At 45.1% G+C, this 18,655-nt stretch overlaps 1 protein-coding gene across 2 annotated transcripts in view; it reads left to right on the top strand.

The window, feature by feature from the left end:
* ULK1 (unc-51 like autophagy activating kinase 1) overlaps window positions 1–7,427 on the top strand; it is a 283,256-nt gene extending 275,829 nt beyond the window's left edge. For both annotated transcript variants that reach the window (XM_085635032.1, XM_085635033.1), the window contains exon 28: window positions 398–7,427. In XM_085635032.1, coding sequence (XP_085491158.1) covers window positions 398–453 — 56 coding nt within the window. In that variant the 3' untranslated portion in view covers window positions 454–7,427. The remainder of the gene's footprint in view (window positions 1–397) is intronic.
* Window positions 7,428–18,655: the final 11,228 nt, after the last annotated feature.

Here is an 18,655-nt window from a genome sequence, read left to right on the forward strand (position 1 = left end):
TGTGGAAGAATTTTCCATTACTTGGCTTGCAAAGTAAGAAAGTGGGAGTAGAGTTAAAGAACGGCGGGCATCCATGGAAGCAGGTAGGTGTATTTAACAGCTTACCTTCTGCATAAACACTGGGCGTAAATGCAGAGCGACGACATTGAAACTAGAATTCAAAGCCGGGCAGTCGTGGGAACAAACAGTTGGGCAGATCTGAAAGGGAAATTGAATTTCAGTTAACTTCTATTTAGATGTGAAAAATGGAAGACTAGTTGTTTGAGCCACCATATAACAGGATGCAACTAGTAACTTAGATCATTATGAAGCTATAAGTAATGCCTAGTGGTCATGTTAAGACCTGAGCAAGAGGCAGCTGTTCACTGTGGTCTTAAAAGGTGTCTTCTCTTTACAGGTAAAATGACTATTGAAAGAAGACTCTCAGCTCTCCAGTCAGGCATTTCTGCATGAGGCGGATGTGGTCTGCTCGGGACATGATGTGCGTGAAGGGACACGGGCCAGCCCCATCGGGAGGCAGGCCTCTTCATGGTCGAAGAGACTCTCAAAATATGACGTGCACCCTGACTAACGCAGCCCCTAGCCCACTGCAAGTCTCAAGACGTTTCACTCATTCGCTGGATTGCTGTTTTTCCTTTCATCGTCCTGGGGTGGTCGGGCCAACTATATCTAATGACATGAAGCTTTGTGCACTACATTAGTGTTGCTTCTACAGAATGTGGCTTCCAGATTTCATCTTTCCCCTCCCAGGGAGAGGGTATTGGAGCACGCCTGAGAGCCTACTCCTTGGAGATCCACAGTAGCGCAATTACTTCAACTACTTGAGAACTGAAATTATTTATTTGATTATTTACTGTTGCTGAAAGCAAGGAGATATCTCGCCCCCACGCTACAGGCCTGAGTGATCACTGCTGCTTGAGGCTGACGCACCTGCCCCAAGGATAAAGTCTCAGAAAGTTTATGGTAGCTTCATTTTTTCCAGCTGAAGGTGCATTTCCAAAACTAAAACCTCTTCCACGGTTAAACTGCCAAACGATAAATAGATAATCACTGGTCACCAAGGTAACAGTCTGGTCACCCTCCATTTTGCCTGGTTGCCTGGTAATTGCCCCATTGTCTCTGCCCTTTCAAATACACTGTGAGTATCGTTGCAGCAGACTTTCCTTACTTCTAGTTGAAATTCCCAAACGCAACCATGATGTTTTTGGGGTATAGGGGCACATATGGGAAGGTCATGAGCACGAAATGCAAATGTTCAGTCCATTCCAGGAGGTTTCATTGACGGAATAATGCCGTACAAGACACTTGAAGCGCTTTCAGCATTTGATGGGTGTGGTCCATGGGCAGCAGTGACCACCGCTTTTGGATGTGGCATTTCAGAGGCAATAATTTTCAACTTTATCCTTGTCTCCGACTGCTTTGTGTGATACACTAAGTTATCTAACGTTGCCTTGGAGCACTTTCTTTTGGAATGAAGTTAAACTTTTGTGGTCATGTTGCATCTGGGTGAGCTAAGAAAAATAATGAGTCATCTCTTGTAGAGCATATTGGGAAAATTAGACGATCACACTCGGACAACCTTCCAGCCGGAGTGTGGCCTCCTAAGATGGTTCATTCTGAGAACCAGGAGCTGCCATAGAAGGGCCACTGTGCCCGGCAACATCTGTTGGGTGCCTGACCACTGATGCAGGAAGCAAACCAAAGCCGCATCGACTTGTCAACCAAAGGGCCCACCGTCTTTGTTTCTCATTGCACCCAGCCCCTAAAACTGTTCTGATTTTAGGGAAAAAGTTGATCGGAAAAGATTGCCTTCAGACATTGTTCGAAGTTGAAGTTTCATTTGTTCTTGAGATTACTTTAAACACAAACACACACACACACACACACTGCACACAAACACTGTTCGTGAATTACAGGAGCACTTTACTCATGGTGGAGACTTGAAAAGTTGGTGAGCGTCTTGGGAATGTTATTGTTAAAGATGCTGTTCTTTTATGCCCTCTCCCCCAGTTTGCTGGTTATTTTTATTGCACTACTAGTGTACAGATCTGTGTGTATGTTGTATATTTCCCTGTACTGTACCCCTTACCCAGGCGTCTTGAAGTTTCGGGGTGGGGTGGATCCGCCCCTTTTTCAGCTCAAGACCAGCTTTGCCATCTGCAGTCTGAGAAGGTAGACTTTCCTTCAGTGTTCTTTTAAGGACAGGCAATGTCAGGCTCGGTTTATCCAAAGCTAGAGCATGAACAGTTGAAGAATATATGCAGTTCAGACCGCAAATTAATTTTTAATCTTCTTTTTTAAAGTGTTTTTTTTAAATGTTTGTTCCGTGCAGCTGTGATCCCCTCAGTTTTCTTCCAGGAGACCACGTAGCTAGTATACGGCCACGGGCAGGATGGTGTTAATGTTTGAGTCTTGGTTGTGTGTAAATGGTAACGCCAACTATACAGCGCAGATGTGTGACAAATCTAACTTCCATTCTTTCATGTATTTTGTTCCTTTTATGACTTGATCAGAGTTGTGTCAATGCTTAGAGGTGGCAAAAAGCAATCTTGCTCCAGCAAAGACTGCTCTGTCCTCGGTGTTTGCAATAAGAGCCAAGACTTTGGACCTATTGTTTCTTCTGACGGTCTCAGCTTTGCCGTGTTCTATCGTCAGTGCCATCATCCGTCATCACCGCTAGATTTCAATGGGTCGAAACCAATAAACCGGCTTCTGAACTCATTGTTTCTGGCAAGAACCATCCCTACACTGATTGCCATCGACTGTAGGGAACCAATGTAAAGGTGGCCATTGTGACGTGTGTGCATTTGGGGCTGCTATGGTGTAAAGCACCCCCAGATGCACAGACTGAGTAGTCGTCACTACAGGCTTTGTGCTTCTGTTGATCGGAGTCATGTCAGACGTTTGGGAGGGGGATAGTTGGAGGGATCCTTCGAAGGCAGCCACGTGATGAGTGGATTGGTTATATCCCGTCCATCTCCCATCCTCTTTGAAGGAAAGCATCGCCCAATTATCTCCAGAAGGTCAGAGCCAGGATCCGAGGTTTGGTTGATTAAAAGCAGAGCTCTGGCCACCTTCATTCAAAGAGAGGGACGCATGGAGCTCTAAGTTGCATGCCTCGTACGCAGCTGTGCAGTTACGTACTCCAGTCCCATCTGCCTTCATAAAGACAATCTTGTCCTTGCATGTTTGGGCATCAGAACACAAAGTACCCTCTGCACATAGACAAGCAGGTAGACCTGAGAGTGACCACGGTGGCCATGGCTTCACTCGTACATACTGAGCCCAGTCCTAGGGACGTCCCTGTGTGGGACAGGGATTCTTCTGGCATATAGCTTGTCTATGTGTCTTGAGACCCCAAAAGTGGTGGGAGCTATTGATTTGTTTTGTAAATTATTGCTTATTGAATATATGTATATATGTAATGAGGTGTATATATACACACACATATATACAGATCTACACCTTGCCAGAAAACACTGAATTCAATAGGATTTTGAACAAGACCATTTATTAAAATCCTTTGCTTGTTATTACATGAGACACAACCATAATTCTCCTTTCAGACTCCAAAAAGCAAGAACTCCCTGGTTATTCCCTCGAACCCGCTGTTAAATCAATCGCCTCTGTTCTGGCCATTTGCTCTTTTAGTCCAAGCTCGTTTAGGGGAGGTCACATAACATTTCGAATTAAGTAATGACCTTCTGTTAGGAGAATGCCTAGAATGGACATGTACATTTCACTTTTTATGTTCTTAGAGAACAATGAAAACTGGTCGACTCTTCGGATATCCAGATCACTATCAAAGCTTCAGTGGAGTTCCAACAAGGATTCAACAGGCTGAGCCTTTCAGTAGTTTTGGTGACTTTCACCCTCCACAGATACTGTAATGTGGTCCCAACGGATCCCAGTTGTAGTACATGGAGGATGGCCCTCAGGTGTGCAGCAGTTGCTGATGACTTTTGGAGCTTGGAGACTTATACCTGGTTCCTCTAATAGGTTAGTTGAAATGGTATTATTTCTACCTGGCTATCCTCGTTCCGATGCTTTCCTAAAGACACGTTGCTTATGTTCTCTGATGCAAATTACTGTAAAGCTCGGTGAAACCATTGGTGGTTCATCTCCGTTTTTCAGAGCATCATTTGACATTGAGCTGAGGCGAAAGATAATCAGATGAGTAGTTTCCTGCTGACAGAAATGAAGTACTATGAATGGATGAAAACCTAGTACATCATAGCTCCAAAGCACTCCCTGAATGAAAGAGGTGCTGCCTAGAGAACCACAGGTGGTAATCCTTGGCTGAGATGTCCAGATGGAACCAGCTTCTTCACATGGTCCTTGGGCTGCAGAACATCTGCTTCCTTGTGAGCTGCAGTGGGTTGAGAGATAAGGCCTTGTGTTGGGTTGGTGACCATTGAGACTTGGTAGGGCTACATCTACCACTCTAACAAAGAGCTTAGTTGTCACTCATTTATCTTAAAGATGAGAGAATCAAGTTCAGATGTTCTTCAATTGCTGGACCGGTACAGGTTTTTTTTCTTCACTGTGCCACATGGCACTTTTCCATCACTTCATCCCAGCCTTTTGAATCCATCAAGCGCAGAGAAAGCATTTGCTGCTTGTCGGGGTTATCTGTACCTGTTCACCTACTGGTGGTGCCCTAAGCAGGCACATGTTTTTGCCTTCATTTGAAGAGTGTTTCATAAAATGGTACCACTGCCTCCTTGGCTGTTGGAACAATTCATGCAGTATTTGGGCTGGCGTCCTGCAATTTCTGTCCCACATCAGCTTCGGTTGAAAGGAACAGATTACCCCCTGTACCTGATAATGTTTATTTTTGTTACCGGTCCTTCTCGGTCATTGACTCTTGCACAGATTCTCAGGATTGAACGGCTGGAAATCACAATCCTGTGAATCTTTGAAAGATACCAAAGTTAGTGAAATGAGGTTACTGGTAAATAACCTTTCCATAAGTTCCCAGTCTTTGTTTGTGTTCGCTTAAGCTGGAAGCAGGCAGTGCTTTCTGCATGGCAGCACCTGGAGGAGCTCTTGGATGACTTATCGTGCATGGCGCTCTGACACGCATGGGATTCAGAGTTATAGACCTGCAGTGTCACCATAGCCTCACGTGACACCTACTGAAAAGGCCCAGTACAAACGTGTCTATGTGGTAGACGCAGTGCCTCTATCTTAGCCACGGGGTATTTATTACATAGGCGTTACGATACATCCACTTAGGGCTCCAACTTCTTCACCTTTTTTCATAATTATAAAGATCAAAAGAACTTTACGGACAGGTTGATATTACCACCAAATAAAGTGATTTAAAGCAATTCATATACTTTATATAACAGTTTATTATGCACCACGTGCTAGCAGTGTGGCCTTAAGATAATACATAAATAGCAGGTTCCTAAACTTCCCAGATCCTCCCAGTGATGGTAGGAAGGGAACTATTCTCTTAAAGTAAAATGAGCTAGTAACATGGCCGATGGACTGCAGGTGACGTATTGAATCCTGGCGTGGCTGGCCTCATCCTTCCACTACTGATGAAATTAGCTCCATTAAGTTCCATAATAGTAATAAAGCATTATTTAAACACATTGCAACAGATTGGTTAGGGCATGTGAAAGGGCATGGCCGTTTGCATTCAAGAACGATTGTTTACAGATACAAGTAATTTACTTTTCAAGTTGCAGTTTCGAAAAACAAGGCTATTTTATAAAACGCCACAGATAATGTCCAATACGCCCACGTCCCGTTTTCTACATCCAGCTCCGCCAGCCCCCTGCACATGTACATGTTCACTCATGTGCACACAAACAGTTTACAATTGGGGTAGCAGCAGCAATATGCTTTTACTGAAATACCCCATATCCTTGTTACAGATATTACTTGACATAAAGATTAATTTTTTAACATTTCAAAAAGTGCATTTCATGAGAGTCTCCCGTTCACTCAAAAAAAAAAAGTATGTGCAAGATGTAGGGATAGTGAAATGGCAGTATAGAAGAGACTTAATGCGTCTACATTGCTTTTCAGAGATCCTTTCTCCTCTGGGGTGTATTGAGGGTGGGTTAGCACTATATGAACTGGCGTCCCTGACTGTGGAACAGTCTCCCTTGAAGACTGCTGTAACCCAAAGGTCATTGCCAGATGTGGAAAACCACTGGAGCCCTCTGTTATACTAGGGGTTGCAGCAGTTGTCCGGTACGCTCAGTCAGAGTCACAGAGTGGTCTTAGGGCTGCATGGTTTGCTGCATCTTGAAGCCCTAGCAAGTAGACCAAATGTTGTGCAGTTCGTACAGTCTACTTTGCCACCTGACTGTAGCCATTTACTCAAATAATTCGGAAATAGAGGTGAGCGAAATAGGCCCAACCTGCCTATGAAGGCACCACAACAGGAGCATCTTCTTTACACTTTCCCCAATTTTTGATAGCTGCAGTTTCCTGGGCCCCGATGTCTCTCTTCCTTCCTGTCATGGGATGTCTTGGTCAGTGTCATTGGCTAACCCCCTAACCAATCACATTTACTGAATCTCCCCACGTACACCAACTTGGATAATAGGTGCGATGGTAAGCATTCTGCTTCTCAGTGCAGGAGTAGAATCGTGGTGGGAGGGGGGGGGGCGTGCTGATGTATACAGTTTCCACTTTGCAGCCCACCCCTATTGGTCAAGATACCGGATAAGCTCATCAGTGCTTCTGACAAGTGATATGTGCCTGTACCATAGAATATCTCTCCCCTCCCCCTCTGCTGCACCTTGAAACCTTTGAATGTACCATGGTTACTTTCATTAAAACCCTGCAGTCGAATGTACCTACAAATGTCGAACTCAAAAAACAGAGTTTGCCGATATTCAAAGGATCTACTTTCTTCGCAGTATTTGAAACCTGTCCTCTGTCCTCACTCTGAACGCAGACAAATTAAGGACAAGATTTCTTTTTTGCCTTTTCTGGTGCATTTTATTTCCCACTGAACTGCTAACAGGCGTGTACATAAAATGTTTGTGCAAATGTTGTATTTATTGCTTTGTAGCCAGAGGAATGCAAAACAAAAAAAAGAATTAATTTAAAAAAATAAACCAAACCTACCAAAAAGATTTAAAAAAATGTGTTCTGTTGTCGGCTGCAGTGAGGTGCATCAAATCTGTTACCGTCACAGCCTTTGTACGTAGCGTCTATGAAGCAATTTCAAGCTGTTCCCCCTATGCACCGAAGCAGTGTGTGGTGTGTGGGGTGAGGGTTATGAGAGTATGTGTGCTGCCTCACTTTTATAGGGTAATGCGGGATAATTGTGTATGATTTCCTTTTTTTTTTTTTCTTTGTACCTTTTTTGTGCGTGATGTAATTTATATATATATATATATATTTTTGTTTTTAAGCTGTTAAACGGATAAGAACGAAAATAAAGGATTTGAAATGTTGACGTTCATTCTTTATGTTTATTGTACTTAAGTTGTTTATAACTTCTCGTAGTGTTCTCTTTGGTTTTCTTTAACCTTTCGTTCCATATCATGTTGATTATTTATAAGGCTCTTCAAGGTGCTCAAGCTAATCAACCTTAAAAAGTCATAAAAATAAAAAGGTATGCATATTCCCACAATAATGTCAAAGAAATGAACAGTCCAGGACAGGGGTCTCCAACCTTTTCTGTAATGAGAGCAACTTCTGATCAGTGAAAGCCGTCATTAGCTACTGAAGACCAAGTAACTAGCACACTGTTACCAGACACCCCATCGCCCAGTTTCACTGACTTTAAACCTAATGTCCATGGAGCTCAAAACTATAGTTGGAACAAAATACTGTGACTAGGGGCACTATGATAGGACTGCCATGGGCGTCAGTGAGTACATGGTCTGCAGGGATGTATGAACATGTGTGTGAATGAATGGGATATATGTGTATGGGTGAATGAGAGTCTGTGTCGTTTGTACTTGTGGCACAGGACATACCTTTCGCCATATGTGGCACTGTTACATGTATAACACAAATATGCAACCATTTTTTTTAAATGGGAGAAATTTAAACTGCAGAAAAAAGTTCTGCAAAAATGTTCGTATTAAGGAAAAAGTTTCTGCACTTGATAGAAAATCTTTCTGCGCTTTAAATTTCTCCTATTTAAAAAAAAGTGGCTGCATTTTTCAGTTGGGAATATGACAGCGTGTCTACCCGGCCAGCCACTGGGAGCAAAATGCCTGCTGTGTGTAGTTGCAACACTTTGAAATGGGAGAAAATTTCACTGAGGAGATCACTTTATGTTAATATGCATTACATAAAACTCATCATTTTAATTTTCACCCATATGAAAGTGTCTTTACAAACAGCAGGCATTTTACTCCCAGTGGCCTGTAGACATGGTGCCATATTTATATCTGGAAAATACAGTCATTTGTTTTAATGTGAGGAATTTGAAGAAACAGTTTTTTAAAAAAACATTAGGATTTAATTGTGGTAGTGTGTAGTGAAAAACATTAAGACAATGTTTTATAGAAACATTTTTCTTCATTGTAATTTTCTTCCTTATAGAAGAAAATGACTGTATGTTTCAGTTATAAATATGTCACTGTGTCTACCACCCACTGGGAGCAAGATGCCTGCTGTGTGTAAAGGCAACACTTTGAAAAGGGAGAAAATTAAAATGAAGAGTTAACTTAATTATTAAGCTCACACTTCATTTTAATATTCTCTTATTTAACCCCTTAACTGCTGGGCCTTTTCCTCCCCCAGTCCTGAGCCTTTTTTTGGGTATTTGGGGTAGTTTGTGCTTAGGGCTTTGTAACTTTTTTCTACATAAGGTATCCATGTCAAATTTGCATCCTTTTATCCAACATCCTGGGGATTCTAAAGGTACCCAGGGTTTGTGGATTCCCTTGGAGTGGACCGAGAAATTAGCCAAAATACAGCTATATGTTGTTTATTTTGGCAAAGTGGTGCTGAAGAAGAAAGCGTCTGGTTTTTCCTTGCAAATGGTATCCATGAATGGTTTGCGGTGCTAAAATCACCATCTTCCCAGCTTTCAGGAACAGGGAGACTTTTGGTAGAAAACCAAAGTTTCCAAACAGTTTTGGCATTTTAGTGGGAAAAAGACTAATTTCCTAATTTTATGTGCTTTCAAACTCCTTCCAGTTAGTGATAGAAATGGGTGTGAAACCAATAATATATCCCGGAAAGCTATACATTTCTGAAAAGTAGAAAAAATACTGAATTTAGTGAGAGGTCATTTGTATAGATCCTTCAAGGTTTTCCTATAGAAAGTAACAGTTGAAATAAAAATATTGAACTAGAGTTAAAAAAAAAAAAAAAAGCATTTTTTTGCCTACATTTTCACTTGTAACTTCTAAGTATGGTAGTTTTTTCAAAGCAATATACCGTCATGTCTGCGTGACCCTTCTGGTTGCAGGGATATATAGGACTTGTAGGTTCACCAAGAACCCAAGGTGCCCAGAGCCAATAACAAAGCTGCGCCTTGCAATGGTTTTTCAGTGTGTATAGCAATTCATTTGATAAAGTATAAAGAGTGAAAAATAGCTATCAAGCAAAACTATGTATTTCCAAAATGGGAACAACATATGGAGTTTAGCAGCAGTGGTTAGTTGTACATCTCCGAATTTGTGGGTATCCATACTAGCATGTGAATAAGAGGGCATTTTTCAAAATTACTTCTTTTTTACATACTGTCTTTACATTTGGAAGGCAGAAATGCAATGCAAAACGTCAATTGGTAATAACACTTGTTCTCATCCAGGGGATACCCATCAATAGTCATAATCTATGAATAATCCCCGCCCACGTGCGGGATCCAGAAGCATATAGAAAATACATATATATATTCATATATATGCATATGAAAACATATACATGCAGCCTAAAATGTTTCCAACATTGCAAAAATGCCACAATTACATAGGTTTGCAATGTAAGAAAAATACCCTCCTAACCCATAAGGAAAAGAGGACATGGACTGAAAAGTTGTTTATTGCCATAAGAAAAACTTGTAATTGCAGGCAGTTGCCAGTAGGCTGCATAGCAGAGCAGTAATGAAACAAAGAAAACTGACACCTTGCCTTTAAGGCCTCCAAAGGTCATGTCACCGTGCCTTTAAGACCTGCCAGGAGACCCTCTGCTCCCATCATGCACCACAGGTGACATGTCAGTTCTTCAATCAATCTTCTTTATTCGATAAAAAATTCATCATAAAAGCAAACAGTTTACAATACAACAATATTAAAAACACGGACCCACCAGACCTAAATAATACAAACAACAACTCCTATCTCACATTTACTAATTTGATAAGAAGTACAAAGGGGACAATGTCAGGTATCGTGGGGGCATCTGGCCAGGGACCTTCCAGCAATTAGGTGGGGTGGGGGAGGGCCTTGATACGTCTCATGCGTGACATCCATGCACTGCCCAAATATTTGGCTACTCCACATACCATAGCTATGGAGGTCGTGTCGGTGCAGAGAATCCGCAGGGCCATTTTGTGACATCTAAGGCCCATCCCCATGCATAATGGCTTTAACCATATCCTCCTAGCTACCCTATATGCTGGGCAGGCAAAAAAGAAGTGCGCCACGGATTCAGTAGGGGCTGCACAACCTGGGCAAGAATTCGATGAGCCCCCCTGTTTTTTCCACCCCAAGGTGAAGTCGTTCACCGGGAGAATCCCGAACCTAACCTTTAGATAAAGTGTTCTGTCTAGGGGTTTCTCTATAAAATCCAAGAACGGTTCAAAGCTCCTTGACCATTTAAACGACAGGAACCGCTCAGTTAGGGAGCCCCCTGCACCTCCACTAAGGTTCTCTTTCTGAACCCAGTCCCAGTACAGCTTCTTAATCACTAACTTGGGTGGCGGTATTTGGCTTTTCCATGAATCACTCCGGCCCAATAGAACAACCAACTGCCTCAGATTGCTCAACCACTTAATCTTGTTGCCAGTATTAAGTGAAATAAGTTCATCTAAAGCAGCAGCATACTTTTGAAGCTCTCTAGTCCTTCGCAAGCGAACCCAAAAGAGTAGTGGGCGCAGGCGCACTAGATCTTTAAAGGGGCGCCTGCCCATATCTGCCCGTAAAGGGATTAACGGAGTTGAAGCAGGAAGGGCAACCAGGTCTCTCAAGAACTTATTTTCAGACATGACTAGCTCCGATATATTCTCAAACCCCCATAGTTCGGAGCCGTATAGGTCGGATGGTAGTACTTGGCCCTCATAGATTACAAGAATCGGTGCCACGGGCTTACTCGTGGACTCCCGGAATTCTCTCAGGACCGCCCCTGAGACTCTTTTGAAGTTTAGCAGCATTTTGGCCAAATGATCTTTCCAGCTCATCCGATTATTGACCCTAATGCCCAGGTAATCAAAAGAATCTACCAGCTCCAAAGGCTCACCATTGAGCAATAGATTGTTCCTAAATCTGGTAGAGGGTGATAAGGCCATGAGCTTTGTTTTTGAGGTGTTGATGGTAAGACCTCTATCAGAACAAAATGCACTAAAGCGATTCAGGAGCTTTTGGAGGCCTGAGGGGGACTTGGAAATCAAGATGGTGTCATCCGCGAAGAGGAGTGTGGGTTTTTTTTCACCTGCCAGGGATGGCGAGTCAGCTGGATCCTCTCTCAGGGTGGTCCACCACTCCATTCACAAAGAGAGAAAACAGCGTTGGTGCCATAACACATCCCTGGCGTACTCCCCTCCTCACGGGTATCCTCTCAGTCAGTTGTCCTTGAGTACCCCATCTGATCCTCGCATAGTTCCCCTAGTGAAGTTTTACAATAAAGCCCAAAAGTGATCCTGGGATGCCCATCTTCTCCAGTACTTCCCACAACCTTTCACGAGGGACCAGGTCGAACGCCATCCTAAGGTCTATGAAAGCCAGGTATAGATTGCCTTTGTCAGTTCTGTTTTTTTGGCTCCTTCTGAGAGGATCCTAGAGTTTTGAGCTCTTCAGTTTTTGACTGAATTTGATTATATTCGACATTTTCTTTGAAAATTCGACATTTCTTGATTAATTGAAGTATTTCTGACTAATTTTTCTGACTTTCCTGAATTTTTTCCAGTCAGAATGCCTACTTTATTTCGGAAATGTCCTTCCTGTGCAAGAAAATGGCACTGTCAGATCCACACTAAGTGTGTATTGTGTGCCTTCCTTCTTCACACAACCCTGACCAGTGTTATCATTGCCAGAAGTTTTAAAAAAAGGACTCTGTGTGACAGAGAACGCCTCGAGCTTCATGCCCAGCTGGAGAGGGATAGAGGCCATCAGGTTGGTGGCCATGGAGACATCAGATACTCCTCTTCCAGCAAGCAACATCGAAAACGGCGTCGTTCCACCTCCCCTGATTCCAGGAAGAAGCAGGTGACAGAATGGTCTCCGTCGAGGTCGACGTTGAAGAGGCCGAGGCACTCTTCAGCGTCGAGGGACAAGTCATCGTCGAGACTCTCCGCCGCATGCCAGTAAGTCGGCGTCGAGGCACAGCACTGCAGGCTCGAAGGCTGTGGGTCCAGAGAGACCAGTTAATGCCCCGTCGACGGCGAGGCAGTCTCCGCCATCCTTGAGAGGACCGGCGTCAAGAGACTCACCGGCGAAGACCCTGCCGCGAGTGGACAGACTGTCGACGTCGAGAACGTCGTCGCGGTCAAGGCATTCGACGTTGAGGAGATCGACGTCAGGAAGGCGCCATGGGAGGTCGAGGTCCCCTCATCGCCGTGGGCGGTCGACGTCGAGACCAACGTCGAGGACAAGACGGCGTTCTTACAGCTTATCGCCGCACAGATCGACGACGAATGTGGCTCAAACCTTGTCGACGTCGAGGCGTTCGACGTCGAGGGACAAAACTGCAGCTGTCTCGGAGGAGGCTCGGCGCAAATCGACGTCGAGAGCCCATTCATCATCCCCAGGGCTGAATATTGTTCAGATTTCTCCAGAGAGATCTCCGAGAGGTGGCGAACAGGAGGTTTTCGGTCTGTCGCCATGGTGGCTGAAGGACTTCGGAGAGGGAGGCTTCCGCAGGAGTCCGGGCTCGGACTACTCACAGACATACTCACCCTCTAGTACCGCAAAAGACCCTGAGAGAGGCGTTCCGGAGAGGCCTTCAAAGTCTCATTCCAAACGACCCAGATCGCATTCCCATCGCCGGTCACGAGGTGGTCGCAGCTCGCTCTACGATCCTACACATAAGAGAAAGTGCCGAAGATCATCCTCCTGTTCTTCGTCCACTAGGTCTTCTGTCCGGGACTACTCTCCAATCCTTTCTTCTACGTCACCTTCAAGGGTGTCTCCAATAGATGACATTGGGACTTTCACTGACGTGCTTGGCAGAGGAGCTCAGAAACTGAATATCAGTTTATATACTCCTGTGATTCCCACTTCCGTCATTTTTGAGACATTGCACCATCGTACGGCTCCCAGGCCTCTGCTACCTCTGGTGCCAGGTTTTTTAGAGCCAGCTATGACCACGTTCCTCACTCCTGCCACAGTGGGGTCAGTTCCATCAAGGATTGCCAAAAAATATAATGCTCCAGACCAAGATCCCTTGTTCCTTAGGTCTGATCCTCCTGCGGATTCAGTCATTGTGGCAGCCGCCAGGAAAGCGCACTCCGCAGCCTCATTAGCTTCAGTCCCCCCAGAGAAGGACAGTAAGCAAATGGACTCTTGTGGCAGGAAGATTTGTAGTACGTCTGCATCCACTATGAAAGTTGCAAGTGCATCAGCCCTCCTAGGGCGTTATGACAGGTCTCTTTGGGACCCCCTGGCTCGATTTACCGACAAGTTTCCCAAAGAAGATTGACAGGACTTTCAAGAGATCCTACAGGAGGGTGGTTTGGTAGCAAACCAGGTCATCAGCGCTGCTGCAGACGCATCAGACTTCGCAGCGCATGGTTATGCGCACGGCATCTGTTCACGACGCTCAGCATGGCTGCGCCTCGCAGGCCTTAAACCTGACGCCCAGAGGAGGATTCTCAACCTGCCTTTCAACGGTTCCTCACTATTCGGATCTCACGCAGATGAGGAAATGACAAAGATGAAGACCGAGCTGGATACGGTCAAAGCAGTTGGACTGGAAAAGCGGAAGGAGTTTTGTGAACGTTCTCCTCAATACGATAAACGACCCTTCCAGCAGAGGGTTCAATCCCCTCAATGGTCCTCTCAAAACTAGCAGAGGTCACAATTCCAGCAAAAGTGTCCTGGCAGAGGAAGGGGGAACAATAAACAACAGCAATCCTCCTCCAAGCAGCCTCCAAAGCAGTGAAGCATTGCTTCCTCCGCACCCGTTCGCCACTCCGGTAGGAGGGAGTATCGTTTTTCATCTAGAAGAGTGGGAAACCATAACAAGAGACAAATGGGTGCTGACTATTGTGCAGCATGGCTACTTGCTGAGGTTCAAGTCCCATCCCCCACAGGTTCCTTCACAATTGAAGTACCTTCCACAACAACTCAAGCGTCTGTTGCAAGGCGAGGTGTATACCCTTCTCTCCAAAAAAGCCATTGAAGAGGTCCCTCTCCACCAGCAAAACCAAGGGGTATACTCACGGTATTTCCTGGTCCAGAAGCAAGGAGTAACCAAAGAGGTCAGACCTATCTTCGATTTGCGCCTGCTGAACAAATTTATAAGGAAAGAGAAATTTTGGATGCTAGCCCTGCACCAGATATTCCCACATCTTCACCAGGGGGACTGGATGCGTGCCATCGACCTACAGGACGCCTACTTTCACATTCCTGTGTCAGTGAAGCATCGAAAATTCCTCAGGTTCCAGGTGTCTCAACGGCACTATCAGTACCGAGTACTTCCGTTCGGGCTCAAATCCGCCCCCAAACGTTCTCCAAGTGCATGGTGGTGGTGGCTGCGTTCCTCCGCAAGCGGAAAATCTTTGTCTACCCCTACCTAGACGATTGGCTCCTAAAGAGTTCCACACCTTCACTACTCCAGAGCCATCTCACCTACTGTCTTCAACTTCTTCACTCCCTGGGGTTGCAAGTCAACTACAAGAAATCAGTCCTCAATCCAACACAGAAGATACACTACTTGGGCGCTTCCCTGGACACCGCTAGAGCAAGCGTGTGTCCTTCGGAGGAGAGGTTGTCATCAATGCTGATAAAGTGCCGCGCTCTTCTCAGCACTCCACATCCTACAGCCAGGCAGGTGTCGTCACTGCTGGGATCTATGGCCTCCTGCATCTTCATTGTTCCCAATGCCAGACTGCACATGCGGCCTCTGCAGCAGTCCCTCGGAGATCAGTGGACGCAGCGGTCAGGCAGTTGGGAAGATAGTGTGTCTCTTCCTCAGGCTGACAGGGACTCCATCAAATGGTGCCTGAAACGATTGCAACTTCTACAAGGGGTCCCTTTTCACCAGGCCAGTCCGACCCAGACTATTGTAACGGATGCCTCACTGCAGGGTTGGGGAGCTCACATGGGCCAGCTTCAGGTACAAGGTCTCCGGTCCAAGACAGAGCGAAGTTATCACATCAACTTCCTGGAGCTAAGGGCAGTTCATCTGGCTCTCAAGTCTCTGTACCCATCTCGCCAGTCCAGTTCCATTCAGATTCATACAGACAACATGATTACAATGTTCTATCTGAACAAGCAGGGAGGCACCAGGTCAAAGGTCCTGTCTCTAGAGTCCCAGACCATCTGGAAGTGGCTTCTGGGGAGGAATCTCACGATCGTGGCTGTCCACCTTCCAGGAACCTTGAAGGTGCAAGCAGATGCTCTCAGCAGAGACTTCGTAGAAGCGCACGATTGGGTACTAAGCGACAAGGTCGCTCAGGACATTTTTTGGCATTGGGGAGTGCCAGACATCGACCTGTTCGCAGACGCGGCAAATACAAAATGCCCCGTCTTCGCGTCCAGATTCCCACAACAAGGATCACAGGGGAATGCACTTTTGATCAAATGGTCAGACATTGCTGTACGCTTTTCCACCGCTCCCTCTGATCCCAGCGGTCATACAGAAATTTTACAGGACCAACACCAGAATGATCCTGATAGCTCCGGAGTGGCCACGCCAGTGGTGGTATCCGGATCTTCTACAGCTGTCAGAGGCCCCACACCGGAGGCTGGCCTGCCGTCCGGACCTTCTGGCCAAGAACGAAGGGAGAGTATTTCATCCCAATCTCTCTTCCCTGTGATTGACAGCATGGCTCCTGAGGTCATCCAGTACGGGCACTTAGACCTCTCAGCGGACTGTATGAGTATTCTCAAGGAAGCAAAGAGGCCCTCCACCAGGAGATCTTATGCTTTCAAGTGGAAGAGATTTTAGCTGTGGTGTAATGACAACGCTTATGATCCGATCAAGGGTCCGGAGCGAGTGATCCTTCCTTACTTGTTATACTTGGCTAAGTCCGGCCTGCAATATTCCTCCATCAGGGTTCACCTGGCTGCAATAACGGCATACAGGAAGTCTCCGAACCAGGCATCATTCTTTCAAATGCCAGTGGTCAAGGACTTTCTGGAGGGACTCAGGAAAGTTTACCCCCCGAGTGAGATCTCCTTCTCCACCTTGGGAACTTAACATTGTTCTTACTAAACTGATGGGTGCTCCTTTCGAGCCTATTCATAAGGCATCTTTGCAGCATTTGACCTGGAAGGCTGCTTTTTTAGTAGCAATCACATCAGCCCGCAGGGTGAGCGAGATTCAGGCGCTGTGCTGTATGGAGCCTTATACTGTGTTTCATGCCAATAGGGTGGTATTACGTACACATCCGAGCTTCCTTCCTAAGGTGGTCTCGGATTTTCACATCAATCAGATGATTACTCTACCCACCTTCTTTCCTAAACCTTCTACTCCCCCTGAGAGATCGTTACACTCTTTAGATCTCCGGAGAGTATTGAAGTTTTACCTTGCCAGGACTCACACACTTAGGAAATCTGACCGGCTCTTTGTCAACTACAGTTCCACTAACACCGGTCTATCTGCATCTAAAAGATCCATTTCTCGATGGATTGTCTCTTGTATAGCTTTATCCTACCAGTTAGCTAACAAGACTTTACAAGGAAAACCTAAAGCACACTCTACCAGAGGGAAAGCGTCTACCACAGCTCTCCTTCGCAATGTTCCAATGTCTGAGATCTGTAAGGCAGCTACATGGCGATCGCTGCATACCTTCACACGCCATTACTGTCTAGATTCTGATGCACAGGCCGATGCCCAGGTTGGGCAGACCTCTTTGAGGAACTTGTTTGCATGATTGCTATTTTGAATGTAATGTTGTTCATATTCTGTATACTCTGTTGCTCATCCGCGAGGTAGTGGGTATGGGCTTGCTACTCTATTCATAGATTATGACTATTGATGAGTATCCCCTGGATGAGAAGGATTAGTTACTTACCTGTAATCCTAGTTCTCATCCATGGGTATACTCATCAAAGTCATAAGCGACCCTCCCTCCTCCCCAGACGAGCATTACTGGAGTTGTTCTGTGTTAATTCCTTCCTCTACTCAAGTGTCTCTACACAATACACCGTCAAAAAGAACTGACCTAACTGTCACCTGTGGTGCATGATGGGAGCAGAGGGTCTCCTGGCAGGTCTTAAAGGCACGGTGGCATGACCTTTGGAGGCCTTAAAGGCAAGGTGTCAGTTTTCTTTGTTTCATTACTGCTCTGCAATGCAGCCTACTGGCAACTGCCTGCAATTGCAAGTTTTTCTTATGGCAATAAAGGATTGTTGTATGACAACTTTTCAGTGCATGTCCTCTTTTCGTTATGGGTTAGGAGGGTATTTTTCTTACATTGCAAACCTAAGTAATTGCGGCATTTTTGCCATGTTGGAAACATTTTAGGCTGCATGTATATGTTTTCACATATGCATATATATGGATATATATATGTATTTTCTATATGTTCCGGGATCCTGCACGTGGGCGGGGATTATTCATAGATTATGACTTTGATGAGTATACCCCTGGATGAGAATTAGGATTACAGGTAAGTAACTAATCCTTCTACTATTCTGTGTTCCCCTACGTCTCTCAATACAAATAGTACCTCACTTGTGCTGGTAGGCCTAGTGCTTGCGACAGGTAATTGCCCAAAACAGAACATGGACACATCACATTTTTCCAGTGAAAGCTGACTTTTTTTTGCAATGTGCCTAGCTGTGGATTTTGGACAGTAGCTCAGCCGACACCTATTGAGACCTAGCAAACCTGTACATTTTTTAAAACTACACCCAGATGAATCCAGGAATGGGGTGACTTGTAAGGCTTTCACCAGGTTCTGTTACACAGAATCTCTTGCAAAGCTCAAACCTGGTAAAATAAAACACATTTTCCATCTCATTTCTGTGATGGAAAGTTCTGGAATCTGTGGAGAGGTACAAACTTCCACCCATCGAGCATTCCCCCAAGTTTCCCGATAAAAATGGTACATTTTCTTGTGTGGGTAGGCCTAGTGCCCGCAGCAGGAAACAGCCCAAAACGCAACGTTGACACATCACACTTTTCCAGTGAAAATTAACCCTTTTTTTAAAATGTGCCTAGCTGTAGATTTTGGACCCTAGCTCAGCAGGTACCTGGGCAAACGTAGCAAACCTGTAAATCTTTGAAAACTAGACACCCAGCGGAATCCAGGATGGGGTGACTTGTGTGGCTCTCACCAGGTTCTGTTACCCAGAATCCCTTGCAAACCTCAAACTTTGTAAAAAAACAACAT

Source organism: Triturus cristatus, chromosome 11, assembly GCF_964204655.1.
Source record: "Triturus cristatus chromosome 11, aTriCri1.1, whole genome shotgun sequence".
NCBI lineage: Eukaryota > Metazoa > Chordata > Amphibia > Caudata > Salamandridae > Triturus > Triturus cristatus.